The sequence below is a fragment of the Mus pahari genome, chromosome 5 (genome assembly GCF_900095145.1).
Source record: "Mus pahari chromosome 5, PAHARI_EIJ_v1.1, whole genome shotgun sequence".
Lineage (NCBI taxonomy): Eukaryota > Metazoa > Chordata > Mammalia > Rodentia > Muridae > Mus > Mus pahari.
The window spans coordinates 108,848,663-108,868,352 of NC_034594.1; the positions used below are offsets into that span (position 1 = coordinate 108,848,663).

General features: G+C 39.0%; 1 protein-coding gene across 1 annotated transcript in view; it reads left to right on the forward strand.

Annotated features, from left to right (window-relative positions):
- Kdm5b (lysine demethylase 5B) overlaps positions 1 to 19,690 on the forward strand; it is a 69,550-nt gene that overhangs the window by 27,977 nt on the left and 21,883 nt on the right. The window contains exons 5-14 of the mRNA XM_021198914.2: positions 1,372 to 1,506; positions 3,997 to 4,093; positions 5,822 to 5,931; positions 7,385 to 7,543; positions 9,505 to 9,624; positions 11,269 to 11,427; positions 13,215 to 13,396; positions 14,481 to 14,643; positions 16,390 to 16,509; positions 17,964 to 18,158. Of these exons, the coding sequence (XP_021054573.1) occupies positions 1,372 to 1,506; positions 3,997 to 4,093; positions 5,822 to 5,931; positions 7,385 to 7,543; positions 9,505 to 9,624; positions 11,269 to 11,427; positions 13,215 to 13,396; positions 14,481 to 14,643; positions 16,390 to 16,509; positions 17,964 to 18,158 (1,440 nt within the window). The remainder of the gene's footprint in view (positions 1 to 1,371; positions 1,507 to 3,996; positions 4,094 to 5,821; positions 5,932 to 7,384; positions 7,544 to 9,504; positions 9,625 to 11,268; positions 11,428 to 13,214; positions 13,397 to 14,480; positions 14,644 to 16,389; positions 16,510 to 17,963; positions 18,159 to 19,690) is intronic.

Here is a 19,690-nt window from a genome sequence, read left to right on the forward strand (position 1 = left end):
TGAGCCACCATGTGGTTGCTGGGATTTGAACTCCGGACCTTCGGAAGAGCAGTCGGGTGCTCTTACCCACTGAGCCATCTCACCAGCCCAAAAAAAAGATCCTTTTCATAAATTTATTGTCCTCTTACAAAATAGAAGTGCATAATTGAGAAATTCATGTTAGCTTCAGTAATAATAATTTCTTGTGTTATGTTTTGCCATTAAATATTGTCTTTCTGTCAGCTTAGTATGAAATTGAGGTAGAAAAAAGGGAAAAGGAAACTTTCCTGATAAGAACTGTATCACTTTTCTTGTCCCTATGACTGAACACCTAATAGTATGCAAAGGCAGGGAGGATTGATTTGGGTTCACAATGTGAGGGTACAGTCATTGCATCCTGGCTGGAAGCATGGTGGCTCCTGGCAATGAGGTGGTGTGGCTGGGTCTCTTCACATGGTGGACCAGGGAGCAGAGAGCAAGATTATAATGAGATCAGGCCTAGAACTATGGGGACGTTTTTATGTCTACCATTATATAAATAACTTTTCAGTTTTGAAACAGTCCCTATGAAGATTGGATGGCCTGGAACTCCTGGAGTTTACTCCTAGACTTGGTTGACCACCTGCCTCTGCCTCCCAACTCCTGGGATTAAAGGTTTGCATCCCCATGCCCTGCAGAGAACTAATAATTTTCTGTGGAGTACTTATTACTCTTTGTTACATAGTCAGAGGACCTATTTTATCAAGTCAGGACATTTTTGATTATAACACCATCTATTAGTCATATCAGAATCTGCAGGACTGTAGATTCATGAAGTAATTCATTTTGTTTTTTATGTTTGAGACAGCTTCTCACTATATAAGCCAGGGTCAGCTTCCCAAGTGTTCGGATTACAGATATGCACCTCTATGCCTGGCCTGCCATGGCTTTTTAAAACCTGAGGAGATAAGCACTTAAATAAATATAAATTAAAAATCATCTTTCTGTCAATTTAGGATCAAATTTTAAAAAGAAAAGAAAAAAGCAAAGAAAACAATTAAAAAAATTCAAGGTATAAAAAAAGATTAGACAAACTGTAATGTTTTTAGATTTGATTTTGTTGTTCTTTAGATTTTTTTTTTTTTAAGATTTATTTATTTCATGTATGTGAGTATGTGGTTGCTGTCTTCAGACACACCAGAAGAGGGCATTGGATTCGATTACAGATGTGTTTGAGGCACCATGTGGTTGTTGGGAATTGAACTTGAGACCTTTGGAAGAGCAGCTAGTGTTCTTAACCACTGAGCCATCTCTCCAGCCCCCGTCCTTTAGATTTTTAAAAAGATGCTTGGTTAACTATATAAATAATTATAAGGGAAAGAAAATTCATTGGTGCAGCCGTTTTCTTTTTAGTGTCTTCAGAAGCCTAACCTGACCTCAGACACAAAGGACAAGGAGTACAAGCCCCATGGCATTCCCCAGAGGCAGTCTGTGCAGCCTGCAGAAACCTGTCCTCCGGCCCGCAGAGCAAAGCGCATGAGAGCAGAGGTGAGTATTCTATTGGATCGATGAGAACTCTTGAGTTTAGTGCTAATGGCTGTTCATCACTCACTTTCTCCTGGAAGCATGGTGCTGGAAGCATGGTGGCTCATGGCAGGGAGGTGGTGTGTCTGGGACTCTTCACACGGTGGACCAGGAAGCAGAGGGCAATATTATAATGAGACCAGGCCTAGAGTTCATATGGTTCACCCCTGATGTGGAGGCTCCAACAATAAAGGCTAATTTATAATAATACTAATACTATTTATGATAATAAATTTTTATGTTTATGTATTTTGCTTGAATGTCTGTGTGCAAGGAAAATGCACCAATGCTTAGAATATACGGTATATATAGTAAGTCTCAACATAAAAATCCCTACCCTTTATTTGCTTAATAGTGGTCCTTATAAAAAGCCTGGGCTTTACAAAAATTTGTAGTGTTCTACCAAGTGGTTTTTTGTTTGTTTGTTCATTTTGTTTTTTGACTCCACTGGCTCCCTAGGCAACTGACAATAGTTTTGAGCCTTGGTAATCTCATAAGGGAATAGGCCATACTGCTCTGTGTTTACATCAGTGATGGGAATGGTCTTGTCTACAAAGGGGAAGGAGTGGGTTGCCTGAAAGATGCTTAGTTGTTACCAGTCAAAACCAGAAAAAGTATTGTCATTTTTGTGCTCCTATCAAGGGCGGACAGCGTCTTGGTTCCTAAGTTTGGAATGGGGAATGTATGTACCATGAGTGTTGAAAGGCTATCGAGAAGTCATCGTTTTTGCTTTAGGATTTTTCTGTATTCAGAAAGAAGAATCTTCTTCATGCTTTATTCCCTTAGAGAGGCATAAAGACTTTGGATTTCTGTGTAGCACTTGGTAGGATGTAAGTTTTAGGAAACAGCTTAATGCTAAGGAGCCTTAGGGCAGAATCATGCTTCTGCGTCAATCCTTGACTATTTAATGATCTTTGACAAATTTTTTTTTTTTTACATTATGTAGAATTTAGAGATTCCATATTTCTCAATAAAAGAAAGTAGCCGAATAGGAAATTATGATTATTGAAAATACATAGACATGTTTAAAACTCATCTAAAATTTAATTATTTTTTTGAGCATATTGTATTGACTTTTGTGACAGGGTTACACTAGCCTTGAATTTCCTATGATCCTCTTTCCTCAGCCTTCCAGTTGCTAGGGACACAGGTGTGTCCCACAGTGTATGATTTATTCTGGACCTTTATAAATGTAAGATATTCCCTAGTGCTATGGAGGCCTGAGGTCTGCATTGATGATACCAGATGTAATGCTAATGCCCACAGAAAAAATACTTTTGGCTGTGAACACATGGGTAAATTTATAAATAGTCCTACTAACACTTCAGTGTTATAGACCACAAAGTGGTTTTGTTTATCAATAAATATCATTCTAAGGAGCAAGAGGGCTGAGGCTGTCTCAGAGAGAATGAAGGTGTTCTACAGCTTTGTGACGTTAGATATATAACTTACTCTTGAGATTTTAAATTTTTATTTTTATGTACTTTGCTTGAATATCTATGTGCCATATGAGTATACAGTCCCCATGGAGGCCAGAGGAGTGTCAGATTCCCTGGGACAGCAGTTAAAGATAGTTGTTAGCAGGCATGTGGTTGCTGGGAATCAAACCCAGGTCCTCTGGAAGAGCAGCCAGTGCTGCATTTCTTCAGCCCCAGAGGTATAATAACAATAATTAAAATAATAACGAGCTAGAGAGGTTAGTGTAGTTCTCTTGCAGAGGCCCTGAGATTGATCCCTAGCAACTACATTAGGCAGCTCACAATCCTGTCTCCCGCTCCAGGGAAGCTGATGCCCTTTTCTGGTCTATGAGGGGACCTACTCATACATGGGCATGTAGAAACCCCTCCATACAAACATAAATAAAAATAAAATCTTCTGATTTTATTTGTTTAAAAAAAGAAAAAACAAACAAACAAACAAACAAAAAAAACAAGGCAAAGCCTGGTGTGGTGGTCCAGGCCTTTAATTCCAGTACCCTGGAAGCAGAGTCAAGCAGATCTGAGTTTTAGGCCAGCATGGTCTACATAGCAAGGCCCAAGCTAGCCTAGGATCCCTGTATTTTAAAGAAAAAAGTCACTGAAGATTGGGGAAGCTAGATTTTCACAAGTACTGCTAGAACTTTGAAGAGGTTGGCAAAAGTTTAGATTTCTGAATTAACAAAAATATGATGTTTTTATAATTGTTTTGAGTTAGTAATAATTAAAGCTAAGTTTCTAGAGGAAAATAAAGGCATTGTTGTGTCTATTTTGGGTGGTAATACGGCTTGTGAGTTGATCCAGTATTTCTGTTTTGTTTTTGTTTTTGTTTTTATCAAACTTATGTAATTGGTGAATACTCTATTAGTTTGTAATTTTAAAAATGTGATCTCCTATGAAAAGAATAAAGTGTCTTATGTATTACTAAGTAAAAACAGAAAGAAGAGAATATTCATGTCTATGACAATTTTTTTTTTAGGCTATGAATATTAAAATTGAACCAGAAGAGGCAACAGAAGCCAGGACTCATAATCTGAGACGCCGAATGGGTTGCACAACTCTAAAATGGGAAAATGGTAAGAGATTTTTACAGTAATGAGAAAAAGTAAATGATGATAGCAATTGTTATTTCTTGGTCACTTGGTAGGGTTTGAGAAATAAAATACATTTTTTTTTTTTAAGATTTATTTATTTATTTATTTATTATATGTAAGTATACTGTAGCTGTTTTCAGACACTCCAGAAGAGGGCGTCAGATCTTGTTACAGATGGTTAAGAGCCACCATGTGGTTGCTGGGATTTGAACTCCGGACCTTCGGAAGAGCAGTCGGGTGCTCTTACCCACTGAGCCATCTCACCAGCCCCTGTGGAGTTATTATTATTATTATTATTTTTTTTTTTTTTTTTTTTTTTTTTTTTTTTTTTTTTTTGGTTTTTCGAGACAGGATTTCTCTTTATAGCCCTGGCTGTCCTGGAACTCACTTTGTAGACCAGGCTGGCCTTGAACTCAGAAATCTGCCTGCCTCTGCCTCCCGAGTGCTGGGATTAAAGGTGTGTGCCACCACGCCCGGCAAAATACATCTTTATTCTTGAAATTAACAGGTGGTAGGACAAAACTGGAAAATGCATATTTGGAATATAGGTGAATTTCTCCGTTTCATCTGGCTGCTGCTTTGACATTTAGTTCAGTAAATCACTTAACAGATATATAGTATCCTTTTTATTTCAAAGCAGGCAGAAACTGATAACAGTTGATAATGTGTGTATTGTGGTTGTCACTGTTCCTCCCTCCATTCTCTGTCCTTTCTTTTCTTACTGTGTATTCTTGTTGTCTTCCAAGTGTTGACAGTATGGGCATGTGCCAGCATGCCTGGCCAGAGGTCACTTTGTAGTTGACCTGGAGTAAGTACTATATACCATGAGCCCAGGTCATCTGCCAATGCAGTAGTAAATGAGTGGGTCTTCATGTGTTAATGCAAGGGCAACATGGTGTAGTCTCAGTCCTGGCTCAAGCACTAACTAGTTGTAAGACTACAGAGAAAATTCTTACCTTCTTTGAGGATCATGTTCCTCGAGGTAGTTTTGATATGAATGAGTCACATGAACCAGGGCATCATCTTAGATAATGGAGAGATGGTGTATAATGTGGTAGAAATACAGCTGGTGAGTTGGTGGTATCCCTGTCATTAGCAAGAGAAATATACATGTCTTGTTCTTTTTCAGTTTTTCTTTGAGATATAGTTTCAGTATGTAGCTCTGACTGTTCTGGAACTCACACACACACACACACACACACACACACACACACACACACACACACACAGTATTGGGATTAAATGTATATTCTACTTGGACCTGGTGCATGCCTTATTCTTTTTTTAGAGACAGTGTCTCTATGTAGTCCTGGCTGTCCTGGAACTCACTATGTAGACCAGTCTGGCTTCCAACTTAGACATCTGCCTGCCTCTGCCTCCTGAGTGCTGAGATTAAAGGTGTGTGCCAACACTGCCCAACTGACATGTCTTCTTAAGTAAAAAAGACTTTTTTAGCTCCTGTTTTGAAGACTTACACTATTCATAATAGCACTCACATGCTAAAATTTAATAGAGGTTATTTTGTATTTTATCAGTCAGCATTGAGTTCTTGTATCTAGTAACACTAGGTGTTAATAAAATGAAAATAAACGTGGAATCGCATTTGTGTTTGGTTGTCAGTTAGAGGGGAGGAAAAGGATGAGGTGAAACAGGAAGTGGGGATAAGCAGAGTGCATGCAGAAAGAACTAACTTTGGATTGCTTCCTGCAGAGAAAGAAATGAAAAGTATCATCAAGCAAGAACCCACTGAGAAGAAAGACTGCGAGATAGAAAGTGAGAAGGACAAGCCCAAGAGCCGGGCCAAGAAAACGGCCACTGCAGTGAGTTGACACTGCCTGACCCATCACTCTATGTTCTTATTTTCTTCCCTCAATTACTCTAACAGGATCTCTCCCTATTCCCGTCCCAGCCTCCTGAGTTGTCCACCCTTCCTTCCTCTTTTTCTTCCCCTCGTGCGCACTCTTCCATGTTCAGCTCTGGGAAATGAGCAGAGTATTTTTTTTTTAAACACGTGCTCTGCGGTTGAATCCCTAGCCTTCCTGCTAACACCACTGACAACATTACCTATAAGCACATGCTTATGTGCATTACTTAGTATTGGTTGACTTGGTATCCACAAAGGAAAGATATTTTAACGGCTCTTAGAAGTAAGGAACTACCTGCATCTAGTAAGCATTATCAGTGAGTTTTTTCCTCCTGTAGATCAGGCTTGCCTCAAACTCAGATGCATTTGCCTCTGTTGGTTTTCATATCTGCTCTTCTGTGATGAGGTTAACATTTCAGGCTGGTAGATCTTCTGCCATAGTTTCTACTGCCGAGATTACAAGCAGCTGCCACTACAACTGCCTCCAGAGTATTTGCTTAATGTAGTAATTATTTGGCTAATAATTTATTATTTATGAGCATCATCTTTTTATGATTTGTTTATTATATATACAGTGTTCTGCACACCAGAAGAGGTTACTAGATCTCATTATAGATAGTTGTGAGCCACCATGTGCTTGCTGGGAATTGAACTCAGGACCTCTGGAAGAGCAGCCAGCATTCTTAACCTCTGAGCCATCCTTTCTATCCAGCCTGGAGGATTATTATTATTACCATCATCATCATCATCATTTTTTTTTAAATTTATTTTATGTATATGAGTACACTGTCACCATCTTCAGACACACCAGAAGAGGGCACCAGACCCCATTACAAATGGTTGTGAGCCACCATGTGGTTGCTGGAAATTGAACTCAGGGCTTCTGGAAGAGCAGTCAGTGCTCTTAACTACCGAGTCGTCTCTTTAGCCCTGACATTTTTTTTTCTTTATATTATGTATGGACTGCAGAAATGGATTATTATTAGGTAAAGACACTTAATGCCAAACTTGATGGTCAGACTTCAATGTCTGGATCTCTTGTAGAAGGTGAGACTTCTGACTTGGACATGTTGCCATGTAAATACACATTCACAAAAATGTGTACATTAAGATATATAATTTTTTCCACTCATGTTGTTTCTGTGGGTTGGTGCATGTCTGTGTGTTAAATACTGGCCTAGCTTTACTAGCATCAGGAAAGCCACATGTGGGGCTGCCTGCCTTTGATCCCAGTGCTTAAATGGAGTCAGGATCAGATGTTCAAGGTCATCTTCAACTAAGCGATTAAGAGGCCGCCTGCTTACATGAAGACCCTGTGGGAACAAGAGAAAACAAAATGAAAAAAGAAACTCACAAAATGAAGTAACAGTTCACACTCTTCTGCTCCGTGTCCATCATCTTCTCTGTAGGTGGACCTGTATGTGTGCCTCTTATGTGGCAGTGGCAATGATGAGGACCGGCTCCTCCTGTGTGACGGCTGCGATGACAGTTACCACACCTTCTGCCTGGTTCCCCCTCTCCATGACGTTCCCAAGGGAGACTGGAGGTGTCCTAAGTGTTTGGCTCAAGTAAGTATTAATGACTGAGAGGGAGAGCTACTGTGGGAACATTTTCCTTTGCCTGTGGGTTTTAGATTCATTGACAATAATAAGTCCATGAACAAAACAAGGCTTGGAAGTGAATGGGAAAGAAATCTTTCAACCTTCCTCAGTGTATGTATGTTCTTCAGATAAGGACATTTTACTCCTTTAGTCACCAACAGAGTCATTGTAAAACAATGCATGTTCTTTGTAGGAATTTATGAGCACTTAAAAACTTGGATGGTTTCACATGACATAGAAACCATTATTAATGTTGTAGTGTGTATCCATGTGGATTTTTTCCATTTCTTGCTCCATGTGTGTGACCATGTGTGTCTGTGAGACTATGGATTGGGTTGAGGGGTCTTTGAATCTGTCACAGTGCATGTATATTTGAGTTTCTCTGTGACAGGGTCTCTGATTCTGAAGCTGTCACATTCATTTATTTGGTGACAGCTGTGCATCAGGTATCACCCCATCTCTCTTAACCCTACCCATCAAGTGCTAGTGGCCCTGCCTTTGAGTTCCTTGATACAAATTCAGGCCTTAATGCTTCTGTGGCAGGTACCTTATCTTCCTAGCTCCAGACACTTTTTTTCCTATTTTAAGGGAATATTAGACAATTAGACAATTTTAAAACTTACTTTTTTATCCTAGGAGTTTTCTGTGTAGTGTATATAGTGCTGATGTTAATACAGTGTAGCATAATTTGTAGTTTCCTATATAAGGAAGTGTTCAGTCATTGGAATATTACATTTTGTGATAGAATTAGGTTATACCACTAAGAAAGCTTTTTTATGTTTTCTGTATAGCTATAGTGTAACATGAGAAGACCACACAAGGACAGGTTGTTACAGAAGTAGAAAAGGTTCCATGGTGTTAGATAAATATTAATATTTAAATGTTTAAGTATTTAATACCTGTATAGAGTTGATCTTCTTAAATGGTCTGAATATGCAAACCTATTTGACTCCATTATGTAGGAGAGGGTTTTGTTTGTTTGTTTGTTTGTTTTGTTTTGCTTTGTTTTGTATTTGAATCTTTTGAGACAGGGTTTCTTTGTATAGCCCTGGCTGTTCTGGAACTCACTCTGTAGACCAGGCTGACCTTGAACTCAGAAATCCACCTGCCTCTAGGAGAGTTTTATGATGCATCTGTAACCTCTTAGTGTTTTGGTTCCTTTTGATAGCATTATTTGGCTATCATTAAATGTTTCATTCTGAGAGCTATATTATTTCCATCTACTTATTAATTTTTATTTTGATATAGTTTAAGTTGATTTTATAGTTTAAACTCTTGAACATTATTCCCCTTGTTTTCAGTACTGAAGACATTTGGTCATGAAAATAAATGAAGGTTAAAAAATTGTATTTATAGCCGGGCGGTGGTGGCCCATGCCTTTAATCCCAGCACTCAGGATGCAGAGGCAGGCGGATTTCTGAGTTCGAGGCCAGCCTGGTCTACAAAGTGAGTTCCAGGACAGCCAGGGCTACACAGTGAAACCCTATCTGGAAAAAAAAAAAAAAAAAAAAAAAAAAAAAAAAGTATTTGTTAAAATGTATTTTATTTGTACCACTGGAATAATCTCATTCTTCAGACATATTTGATTTTTCTCATGTAGACATAATTTAACAAAAAAAAAAGAAAAAAATCTTAAAAATCTTGGGGGCTGGTGAGATGGCTCAATGGGTAAGAGCACCCGACTGCTCTTCCGAAGGTTTGGAGTTCAAATCCCAGCAACCACATGGTGGCTCATAACCATCTGTAACAAGATCTGACGCCCTCTTCTGGAGTGTCTGAGGACAACTACAGTGTACTTACATATAATAAATAAATAAATCTTTTTTTTAAAAAAATCTTTTAAAAAAATTGCTTTAGTGACTGTTGGCTAGATAGATGAGTCATTTGACTGTGTCACCTGGAAAACAGCTTTGTTTCTTCCCATGCAGGAATGTAGTAAGCCACAAGAAGCTTTTGGCTTTGAACAAGCAGCAAGGGACTATACACTGCGTACGTTTGGGGAAATGGCAGATGCATTCAAATCTGATTACTTCAACATGCCAGTCCATGTATGTAGATTGATTTAGACCTTAAACATTTTTTGTCTTATTTGCTTATAAATGTGTGTAGCGTGTGTTCAGGCAACACTGAGCATGTATACGTGAAACACAACCTGCAGAAGTTGGTTCTTTCCTGCTGTGTGGGTTCTTGGGATTGGACTCCAGTCATCTGGCCACCTGGTTAGACGTCATTTATGTAGACCCAGTCAGCCTAGAATTCACTCTGAACCAAGCCAGCCTACCGGACCACTACCACACCTGGACTAATTACACCTTTTGTTTGCTTGGTTTTTGTTTTAAATGAGGTAGCTGGTGAGGAAAGAGTTAATATGGACAGTGTAGACAGTTTCTCTGCAACTCCATTACTGGATAAAGAAAAGCTTCATTTTAATAACAGCATACACCAATAGTTCCTGCAGTTCTTGTAGTCCAGCAGTTGCAACTTAAAGACAATATCACAAAGTTGGTGGAAAGATTGCTATGTACCAAGTAATGCAGTGTGTTTTATATTTTGAGGATATATTTAGTATATTCTGTTGTCTAATCAGTAGATTGTAAATTTTACAATAAGATTCCATTGTTATTCCTTGTTTATTTAGAAACATAAGCAGTATCAATATTCTATCAAATAAGTCAAAATTAAATTGTTTCCAGCATAATTCTGGATATTTAAGATGTGATTTTTCTCATGTGTGCCATAGCAAACAGCTCATGCATGAGATTACTGAGGTTAGATAAGAATTTTGCTCCCTATGGAATTCAAGAAATACATATTCCTTTATGCCATGGACATCAGCTTTTAGTTACCTAAATATTTTCTTTTTAATGCATATTCAACTTGAAATTTTATTTTGACTCTTCATGCATTTTAGTATTTTCTTATATTTGCACAATCAGTCATGTTGACTGGCTTATGACATCTCTTCTTGCAAAACACAAAGGGCCTGTACTCAGAACATTTCCCTGATGCCTGATAGCTTTACATTGTTGAACATGCTGAGGCAAAGGTCTTTTTGTTCATATTCTGCAATTTGTTTTATTTTATTACATTTTTTAAAAGTTTATTCATTTTTGTTTTTGATGCAGGAATATTTTGCCTGCATGTATGAATGTGCAACATGTATGTGCTTGGTACCCATAAAGGATCAGAGGTGAGCAGTGGGTCCTCTGGATCTGGACTACAGGCCCATGTGGGTCCTGAGAGTCGAACCCAAGACCTCTGCAGGAGCAATAATTTTAAAAAACCCCTCAAACTGTTATTTTACTTTCTTTGGCCTCTCTTTGTAATTGTGGCTAGGTTCATGATCAGTGAACGTGAATTTTTAACTCTTTGCAAGACAGGATTTCTCTTTGTAGTCTTAGCTGCTCTGGAACTCTCTCTGCAGACCAGACTGGCTTTGAATTCACTTGTCTCTGCCTCCCAAGTGCTAGTTTCAAAGGCGTGCGTCACCACTGCTCAGCTAATTATTACAGTTCTTAATTTTAAAATTTATTATAGAAAATGGAGTTGTTGCCTGGATAGTTATTCATCTGTGGGAAATTTTGAACAGATTTTTTGCTTAGAAGTTTATTCTGTGATTTCCATCTCTTAACTAGTTAAACAGTTTGTGAATGAATGAAAAAGTTCCTCTTTTAATTTCCTTGTACTTGTAGATGGTTCCCACAGAGCTGGTGGAGAAGGAGTTTTGGCGGCTCGTAAGCACTATTGAAGAAGATGTCACGGTGGAGTATGGTGCTGATATTGCTTCAAAAGAGTTTGGTAGTGGATTTCCTGTTCGAGATGGGAAAATCAAGATTTCTCCTGAGGAAGAGGTGGGCTCCAGCTATCAGGACTTGCTGTGTGAGGTGGAGCTCTGCGTCTAAAGCACAGCCTTGGACTAGTGACACCCTCACTTAACTAAGAACAGCTTGAGAATAGTTAGTGAAATTCTGTTTGGCTAGCTTGAAGGTTTTTGTTTGTTTGTTTGTTTTTAATTTTTGAGTACACAGTTACTGTCCTCAAAGACACTAGAGGGGGCATTGGACCCCATTACAGATGGCTGTGAACCACCAATTGTTGGGAATTGAACTCAGGACTTCTGGTAGAGCAGTTAGTGCTCTTGATTTCTGAGCCAACCCCCCCCCCCCCATCACTTGTAGTATTTAAAATTACTTTCAGCACAGCCTTAATCACTAAATTTATTTATTTTTAATCCTTATCATTTTTATTTTTTATTATTTTTTATTTCAGGTTTGGGGAGAATATTTGATTGCCTCAATGTGTGTGTGTGTGTGTGTGTGTGTGTGTATCCCTTAGAAAATACATTACATATAAGTAGAGCAACAATGATTAAGTTGCTTCTAATTCTCTGATTTCATACCACTCATTCCCCTAAAGTGGGGGGATGTCAAAGATGGCTATTTATATTGTTTAATTTACAAGGGTGCTGTCTTAGTCAGGGTTTCTATTCCTGCACAAACATCATGACCAAGAAGCAGTTGGGGTTGAAAGGGTTTATTCAGCTTACACTTCCACATTGCTATTCATCACCAAAGGAAGTCAGGACTGGAACTCAAGCAGGTCAGGAAGCAGGAGCAGATGCAGAGGCCATGGAAGGATATTCTTTACTGACTTGCTTCCCCTGGTTTGCTCAGCCTGTTCTCTTCTAGAACCAAGACTACCAGCCCAGAGATGGTGCCACCCACAAGGGGACCTCACTCTTTGATCACTAAATGGGAAAATGCCTTGCAGTTTGATCTCGTGGAGGCATTTTCCCCAACTGAAACTCCTTTCTATTAGATATTTTCTAATTATTGAATTTACTAATTTCAAGAAAAATTAAGTTCTCAAAAACCCTTAGTCCTGGTCATGCTCTGTACTGAGGTGGTGAGGGAAAGTCACTACTGCCCTTTCTTTCAGGTTTTAAGTTTGGCCTTATTGAATTTAATATTTATAAGTGTCCTGCTTTTCATGCAGCTGGCTTCCTGAACTCAAATGATCTGTTTTTGGGCAGTCAGATTGACATTGTGAATGTTTGGTGTTCATTTTAATCCAGATAGAGCATGTACATGTGTGCAGCTTGCTCAGTCCTTACACACGGAGCAACCACATACACACTCATAGGCAGCTCTAGAAGAGGAAAGTATGGGCTTACTCTCAGGACAACCACTGCAACATCTCCCCAAACAAAACAATGAACGAGAGAGAGAGAGAGAGAGAGAGAGAGAGAGAGAGAGAGAGAGAGAGAGAGAGAAGTTCAAGCCCACTTTTTAAAGTCTACAAATCACCATAGTAGCACCTCTTCTTCAACTCTTAAGCCCTTCATTTTATTTTGAAGGAGTTCTGTAGACAACTTATATGGAATTCTAGGGCCTGGAGAAATGGCACAGCAGTTTTAAGAGCACTTGATTCTCTTCTGTAGGACCCCAGCTATTTCCTAGGCCATTCTGCTCACAACTTCCTGTCTCTAGCGCCCCCTTCTGACCTCCTTAGACTTGTACACATGAACCACCCTCAAATATAGTTAAAAAAAAAAAGAAGGTACAAAACCATGTTTCTGAACAATTAGTATGATATAGCTAAAACTTTATCTTTTTTTTTTTTTTCTGGCTCACTTTAGGAATACCTGGATAGTGGCTGGAATTTGAACAACATGCCAGTGATGGAGCAGTCTGTCCTTGCTCATATTACTGCTGATATATGCGGCATGAAACTCCCCTGGTTGTATGTGGGCATGTGCTTTTCTTCCTTCTGTTGGCATATTGAAGACCACTGGAGCTATTCAATCAACTACCTGCACTGGTGAGAATTCTTTATAGAGTCTATGTGTACTATCTAAGCTGGGCACGAAGGAAAACTTCTTTCAGAAATGTGTTGTTCGTGACTGAGAATTTCAAGTTCCATTTGTTTTAGTTTTAGGTTTCCTATCTGATTAGGGCACTTCACTTCTACATAGTCTTCTGAAATCATACACTATTTTGCAAGTATAGGATGTTTCTAGGAATAGTATTTATGAACAAGTTACTCGCACGCACGCGCGCGCGCGCACACACAAACACACACACACACACACACACACAGCCTGCTCTGTACCAGAATTCTCATTTGATGTCATGGTAACCCATATATCCCTTTGGGGAAGAGCATGTACTTGGGACTATCAGTTTCCTTTTGTTGTGCTGATTTTCTGACATCACAACACTTAGAATACCTCTCAAATCTGTGCAGACATTTAAACTTTATTATCTAAACTTTTCACCCAAAGCTATTTTTTTTCCCTACAGCTATAATACCCTCACCTTATTTCTTCTGCTTTCAAGTGCAGAAATATTTTAAAATTCCTAACTCACTCGAATCCTACAAAGAATATACCATAAGAAAGATAGCTGGCACTTGGATGTTTAGCATGATCCTGCTTCCCCTGGCATTACTCAGCTGTAACAGGAAGATGATGTTCTATATACCTCACGGAGATGGCACTGATTAACTGGTTAACAATTTAAAGTGTTTTGAAGAATAAGAGCTGTTTAGAAATGATAATTGACTTATTCGTATTTGATATAAGCTTTTTTCAGCAGAGTGGGCAAGGGAAAAAGGAGATGGGAGTTGCAGTCCTTCTTAGTTGCTGTAGGGAGTTGTGGTAACTGTGCTGTATCAAATGTGATCCCTTATAATTTAAGAAACTCTAAATCCTCACATGTTTGTAGAGTAGGATCTGGGAGGACCTCGGTCCCATCTTTGCAGTGGTGGGAAATGCACTGTGAGTGGTCCACTCCTGTTTGTCCTGATACTTATTTGATTTGAACTGTTTGTAGGTCAGAATATGAACTAGTTAACAAGTTGCGGTGTGTTATGCTACAAATTAATGGATTATATCTGTTTCTAGGGGTGAGCCAAAAACCTGGTATGGAGTTCCAGGCTACGCTGCTGAGCAGCTAGAGAACGTGATGAAGAAGCTCGCTCCCGAGCTCTTTGTGTCCCAGCCAGACCTCCTCCACCAGCTTGTGACCATCATGAACCCCAACACTCTGATGACTCATGAAGTGCCTGTATGTCTGTGCTGACCCCTCCCGCTGCCTCACCCACCATGTGCTGCTTCCCCAGCACTTCTTTTCTTTTCTTTTCTTTTCTTTTCTTTTCTTTTCTTTTCTTTTCTTTTCTTTTCTTTTCTTTTCTTTTCTTAAAGTTATTTGGTGTGTTTTTCCCCCCATAATACAACTTAATAACAGAAGCAGCTGTTGGGTGCTCTATAGCACTATCCCAGTGGGTCAGATGCTTATTAGAAACTATAAACTCCTACATTACTAATGACTTGCTCTGCAGATGAGTAACGCTCACTTCAGTGTACCGGTCAGTAAGTGGGAGATTGTATAACCATGACCACTAATGGTTTCTGTACTGTAAGGATTTTTTTTTTTTTTTTTTTTTTTTTTGGTTTTTTTTTTTTTTTTTTTTTAAGATTTATTTATTTGTTGTATGTATGTACACTTGTCATTGTCTTCATCTTCATACACCAGAACAGGGCATCAGATTTCATTAAAGATAATTGTGAGCCACCATGTGGTTGCTGGGATTTGAACTCGGGACCTCTGGAAGAGCAGTCAGTACTCTTAAACACTAAGTCATTTCTCCAGCCCCTGTAAGTTTTGTTTATAAGTTTAGTAAACGAAAATATAAAAAATTACCTGTCAAAGCGAAATAGTTTACTATGAAAATGGCTAGCTAGTTACAATTAGATCTAAGCTCAGGTTTTTTTAATCTTTTTGAAAATATTTATAAATATTACATTTATAAAGCTTATGAATATAAAAATATTTATAAATTTATAAAGCGCTCTTGACTGAGCCATTTTTCCAGTTCTTGGTGTCAGTCTTTTATGCCTTTTTCCTCTCTAAAAGAGGAAGTTTAGTAGGGATGTTTGTGTGAACGCTTGTCTAATAAGCACAGCCCCTGGATTTAATTTCCAATACAGCATAAAGAAGTAACAGTGAGTTGTGGGATCTCATGCTTAACCCAAACGGGATGCTCCGTAGGACTGATTCTGACGGTGGTGGTGCTGCTTCCTTCCTAGCCAGAACTGTCTGTCTGTCTTACCTTGCTTATTGCCTCCGCCTCCCCTTCCCCAAGCACCTAGGGTTGTGTGTGTGTCTGCATTTGGGTAGTGCTCCTGGGGATCATCCATCTCTCAGGATCTCTGAGGACTTTATGGAGGGCCCATTAAGTATGTATTTGTGGGCCATAAAATAATGACAAAAAGAACAAAACATTCACTATATCTTCATTGTTAGCATTTCTCTTTGATTTTTTCCAATTTGTTAAAATTGAAATAAAATGTAGGGGCTAGATTTAGGGCTTTGGGAAATCAGTGGAATGATTTTTTTTTTTTTTTTCATTTCTGGTCTGGAACTTGCTATGAAGTCTAGTTTGTCCTCCAACTCAAGAGATCTTCTTGTCTTTGCTTCACTATGGCTGAACCTTAAGAGATTTCCTAATTGTATCTGTAGAAAAAGATGTTTCATGCCTCTTAGATGGTTCCTTGTTTTTGTGGTAAGAGCACTCACTGTCTTCTGCTCAGAGACTATTTAGTTCTGTTAGTGTAGTATACCACTCCATCTTCTGGCAGAAACCAGGTGATTCTAACACTAATTTTTTTCTCCTCATTTTTGATAGAAGGTGTGTGTGTGTATGTGTGAGTTCTGTCCTATTTGTCTAGAGAAATCATCTGATAGCTTATGTCCAAATTGTCTTTGAGAATGTTACTGTAAAACCTTAATCTCTCATCCCTGTCTCTGTAGGTTTATCGAACGAATCAATGTGCTGGGGAGTTTGTAATTACGTTTCCAAGAGCCTACCACAGTGGCTTCAACCAAGGTTTTAATTTTGCCGAGGCTGTTAACTTCTGCACTGTTGATTGGGTATGTGTTAAGTATTTGAGCTTTCTAAAATCTTACCATTTTCTTGTGGAAATAGCATAAAATGCTTTAAAAGCTGTCACATATCCTTGCTTCTATGCAAAATCTTTTCTAGTTCACAATGAGATAAGACACTGGATAACACAGTGTGTGACAACTCAGACATGCACTGTGTGCATGTGAACGTGCATGCACATGCCTTTGGCCAGAGAATTACAGAGGGCTGTGAGTGGCCTGACACAGGTACTGAGAGCTGTGAGTAGCTTGACATGGATGTGTACTGAGAGCTGTGAGTAGCCTGACATGGGTACTGAGAGCTGTTAGTAGCTTGACATGGATGGGTACTGAGAGCTGTGAGTAGCCTGACATGGATGTGTACTGAGAGCTGTGAGTAGCCTGACATGGATGTGTACTGAGAGCTGTGAGTAGCCTGACANCTGAGAGCTGTGAGTAGCCTGACATGGATGTGTACTGAGAGCTGTGAGTAGCCTGACATGGATGTGTACTGAGAGCTGTGAGTAGCCTGACATGGGTACTGAGAGCTGTGAGTAGCCTGACATGGGTACTGAGAGCTGAGTAGCCTGACATGGATGTGTACTGAGAGCTGAGTAGCCTGACATGGGTACTGAGAGCTGTGCTTTGGATCTCTCCTAAAAATCAGTACTTGCTCTTAACTGCTGAGACAACTCTCTCAAGACACTTTCTTTTAAATAGTACAAGTTTTTTATGAAATTTTAGGGGATAGAGCAGTGTTTTGTCTTTTTTTTTTTTTAACCCCAGTGTTGTAATGGCTAGTCCTGAGTTCTTTACAGTAAACTACCTTGCTCCAGCAGGTTTTGGGAAACTAACTTGTAGCAAGATTCTTCCTGAAAGATAGTCATGGAGTCTAGTGACTTTTAATAAGGCTAAAGCTTATTTATTTATTTAGATTTATTTATTTATTTATTTATAAAGAATATTTATTATATGTAAGTAATCTGTAGCTGTCTTCAGACACACCAGAAGAAGGCGTTGGATCCCCTTACAGATGACTGTCAGCCACCATGTAGTTGCTGGGATTTGAACTCAGGACCTTCAGCAGAGTAGTCAGTGCCCTTTACCGTTGAGCCATCTCTCCAGCCCAAGGCAGAAGCTTATTAAAGCTTGCAAACTAGTAACAAATATTCCAGTCTTAAAACTTAATAGGGTTTCAGGTTAGCACTGTTGCTTATACTATTACCAGTTATACTCCACATTTCTCGGTAACTCTTTATCAATATCTTTTTCCTAAACCAGTTTTCAGCTAAGTTACCTAATGTATTAGCTCTATAGAGCACAAAAATAGCCAGGGCTCTGGGGCTCTGAGTCTAGTTTACGGCTGGTAAGTGATAGGTGTTTTGGTAGTATGATAGCGTAAGTCAGAAGTCTTTGGAAATTAAAAAAGACTGAATATGTCATTTCTTCTGCCCTGTACACAGCTGCCATTGGGCCGCCAGTGTGTGGAGCATTATCGCTTGCTGCACCGTTATTGTGTCTTTTCCCACGATGAAATGATATGCAAAATGGCTTCTAAGGCTGATGTATTAGACGTTGTGGTAGCATCAACTGTTCAGAAGGACATGGCCATCATGATCGAGGATGAGAAAGCTTTAAGGGAAAGTGTCCGGAAATTGGTAAGAGTTTCTGGAAATGAATGCAGTTCCATGTCATTGACTGTAACTTACTAATTTCATGTACTCTACTACTGTTTTAAGAAGCTTCTCCACATTGCATTTAGTGTCTACAAAAGCTGCCGGGAGCCTTCCGGCCTGGAGAAGGTAGTGGTGTAGTCACAGAGTAGGACTCTGGTGATGGCTTTAAAGTCTGGGGTCTCGGGGCTTTCAAGCTCTCTAACTGTACTGAAAATCTAAAAACTTTCTTGCTCTTTCTGAGGGTAAAAGCTGCTGGCTTAGGTGATTAACACCTGTGGCCTAACAAAGGATCAAGCAATGTGTCCTTTGTTCTCTCAGCAAGAACTGCTGGGCTCTAACTTTTAGCCTGCTAGTCGGAAGTTGCAGGAAGAAATTGTAAGTTGTAAAAAGTTTCCCCTTAGATGAAAACTAAGGGGAAAAGCAAAAAGATCCTAAGCGGGGACTAAGTGTGGAAAGGCAAAAAACTCCTCTCTCTCTCCTTGTCCTCAGTACTTATACATCTTTCAGAATACATGATTACATGTTACAAAGTTATCAATCATAAATTGAAATAGAAGTTTACAACAGAGAATGTTTACATGCATATCCATTAGGAGTCATTATCTGGCTAAACATCTATCACCTGTCTCAGATCTACAGGTTCACTGAAGGCTTAAAACCATAACTAATTTATTAGTGAAGTTTTGTATAGATAAACCCAGTCAATATTTTATCTTTTGTTGTAGCACCTATAATAAATTGCTAGTTCCCTTTTTACGACCTTTGGTTAATTGTTTTACAATGTGCTCTGAGTAGGAGAAAGTCTGGTTACTATCTAAGGGCAATTAACTGGTGACACTGGGGAGACTGGCAGAGTTCTCATTGCAGTTTTGACTCTCAGAAAAGGACCTAATGGCAGTCCCACTATAAAAGAGCTTAATCAACACAGATATAATTTTAGGAATTCTTAAGGATCATCATTAAGACTTAAGTCATCTATTTGTCTATATAGCANCACTACAAGTCAGTACATCTTCATGGATCTGCAGAGATGTGCTCCAAAGGCGTGTGCTACTACTTAGTGATTGTTATATATGTTTAATAATAACAGAAAAGCATATTAATAGCAGGAATTTTTCCTAAAATGAATCCCTTACATCCTCGCTTATTAAGGGCGCACCTATCACAGATCATATAATAATCCGAAGCAGGCCATTTCAGGATGATCACCTGCTAGTTATTAGCTTGTTCCATTATGACTCTTGACAAGAAGCAGTTCTAGTTGACGTGTAGTCATATTTTGTTTTTATTTATATTGACCTTATTTTATCCCTTTTATCAGTTTCTGTAAAATGTCTCTTCACATGGTTTGTCTGTTTTAATTATAAAATTATGTTATTTCATTCATGCTGCTCCCTCTGTCTGTCCCCTCCCTCTTTCCATCCCTCCCTTCCTCTCCTCTAACAGTGTTTCATGGATCCTCCTGCTTCTACTTTCTGAGTATGAGATTACAAGCTTTTTTTTTTTTTTTTAAA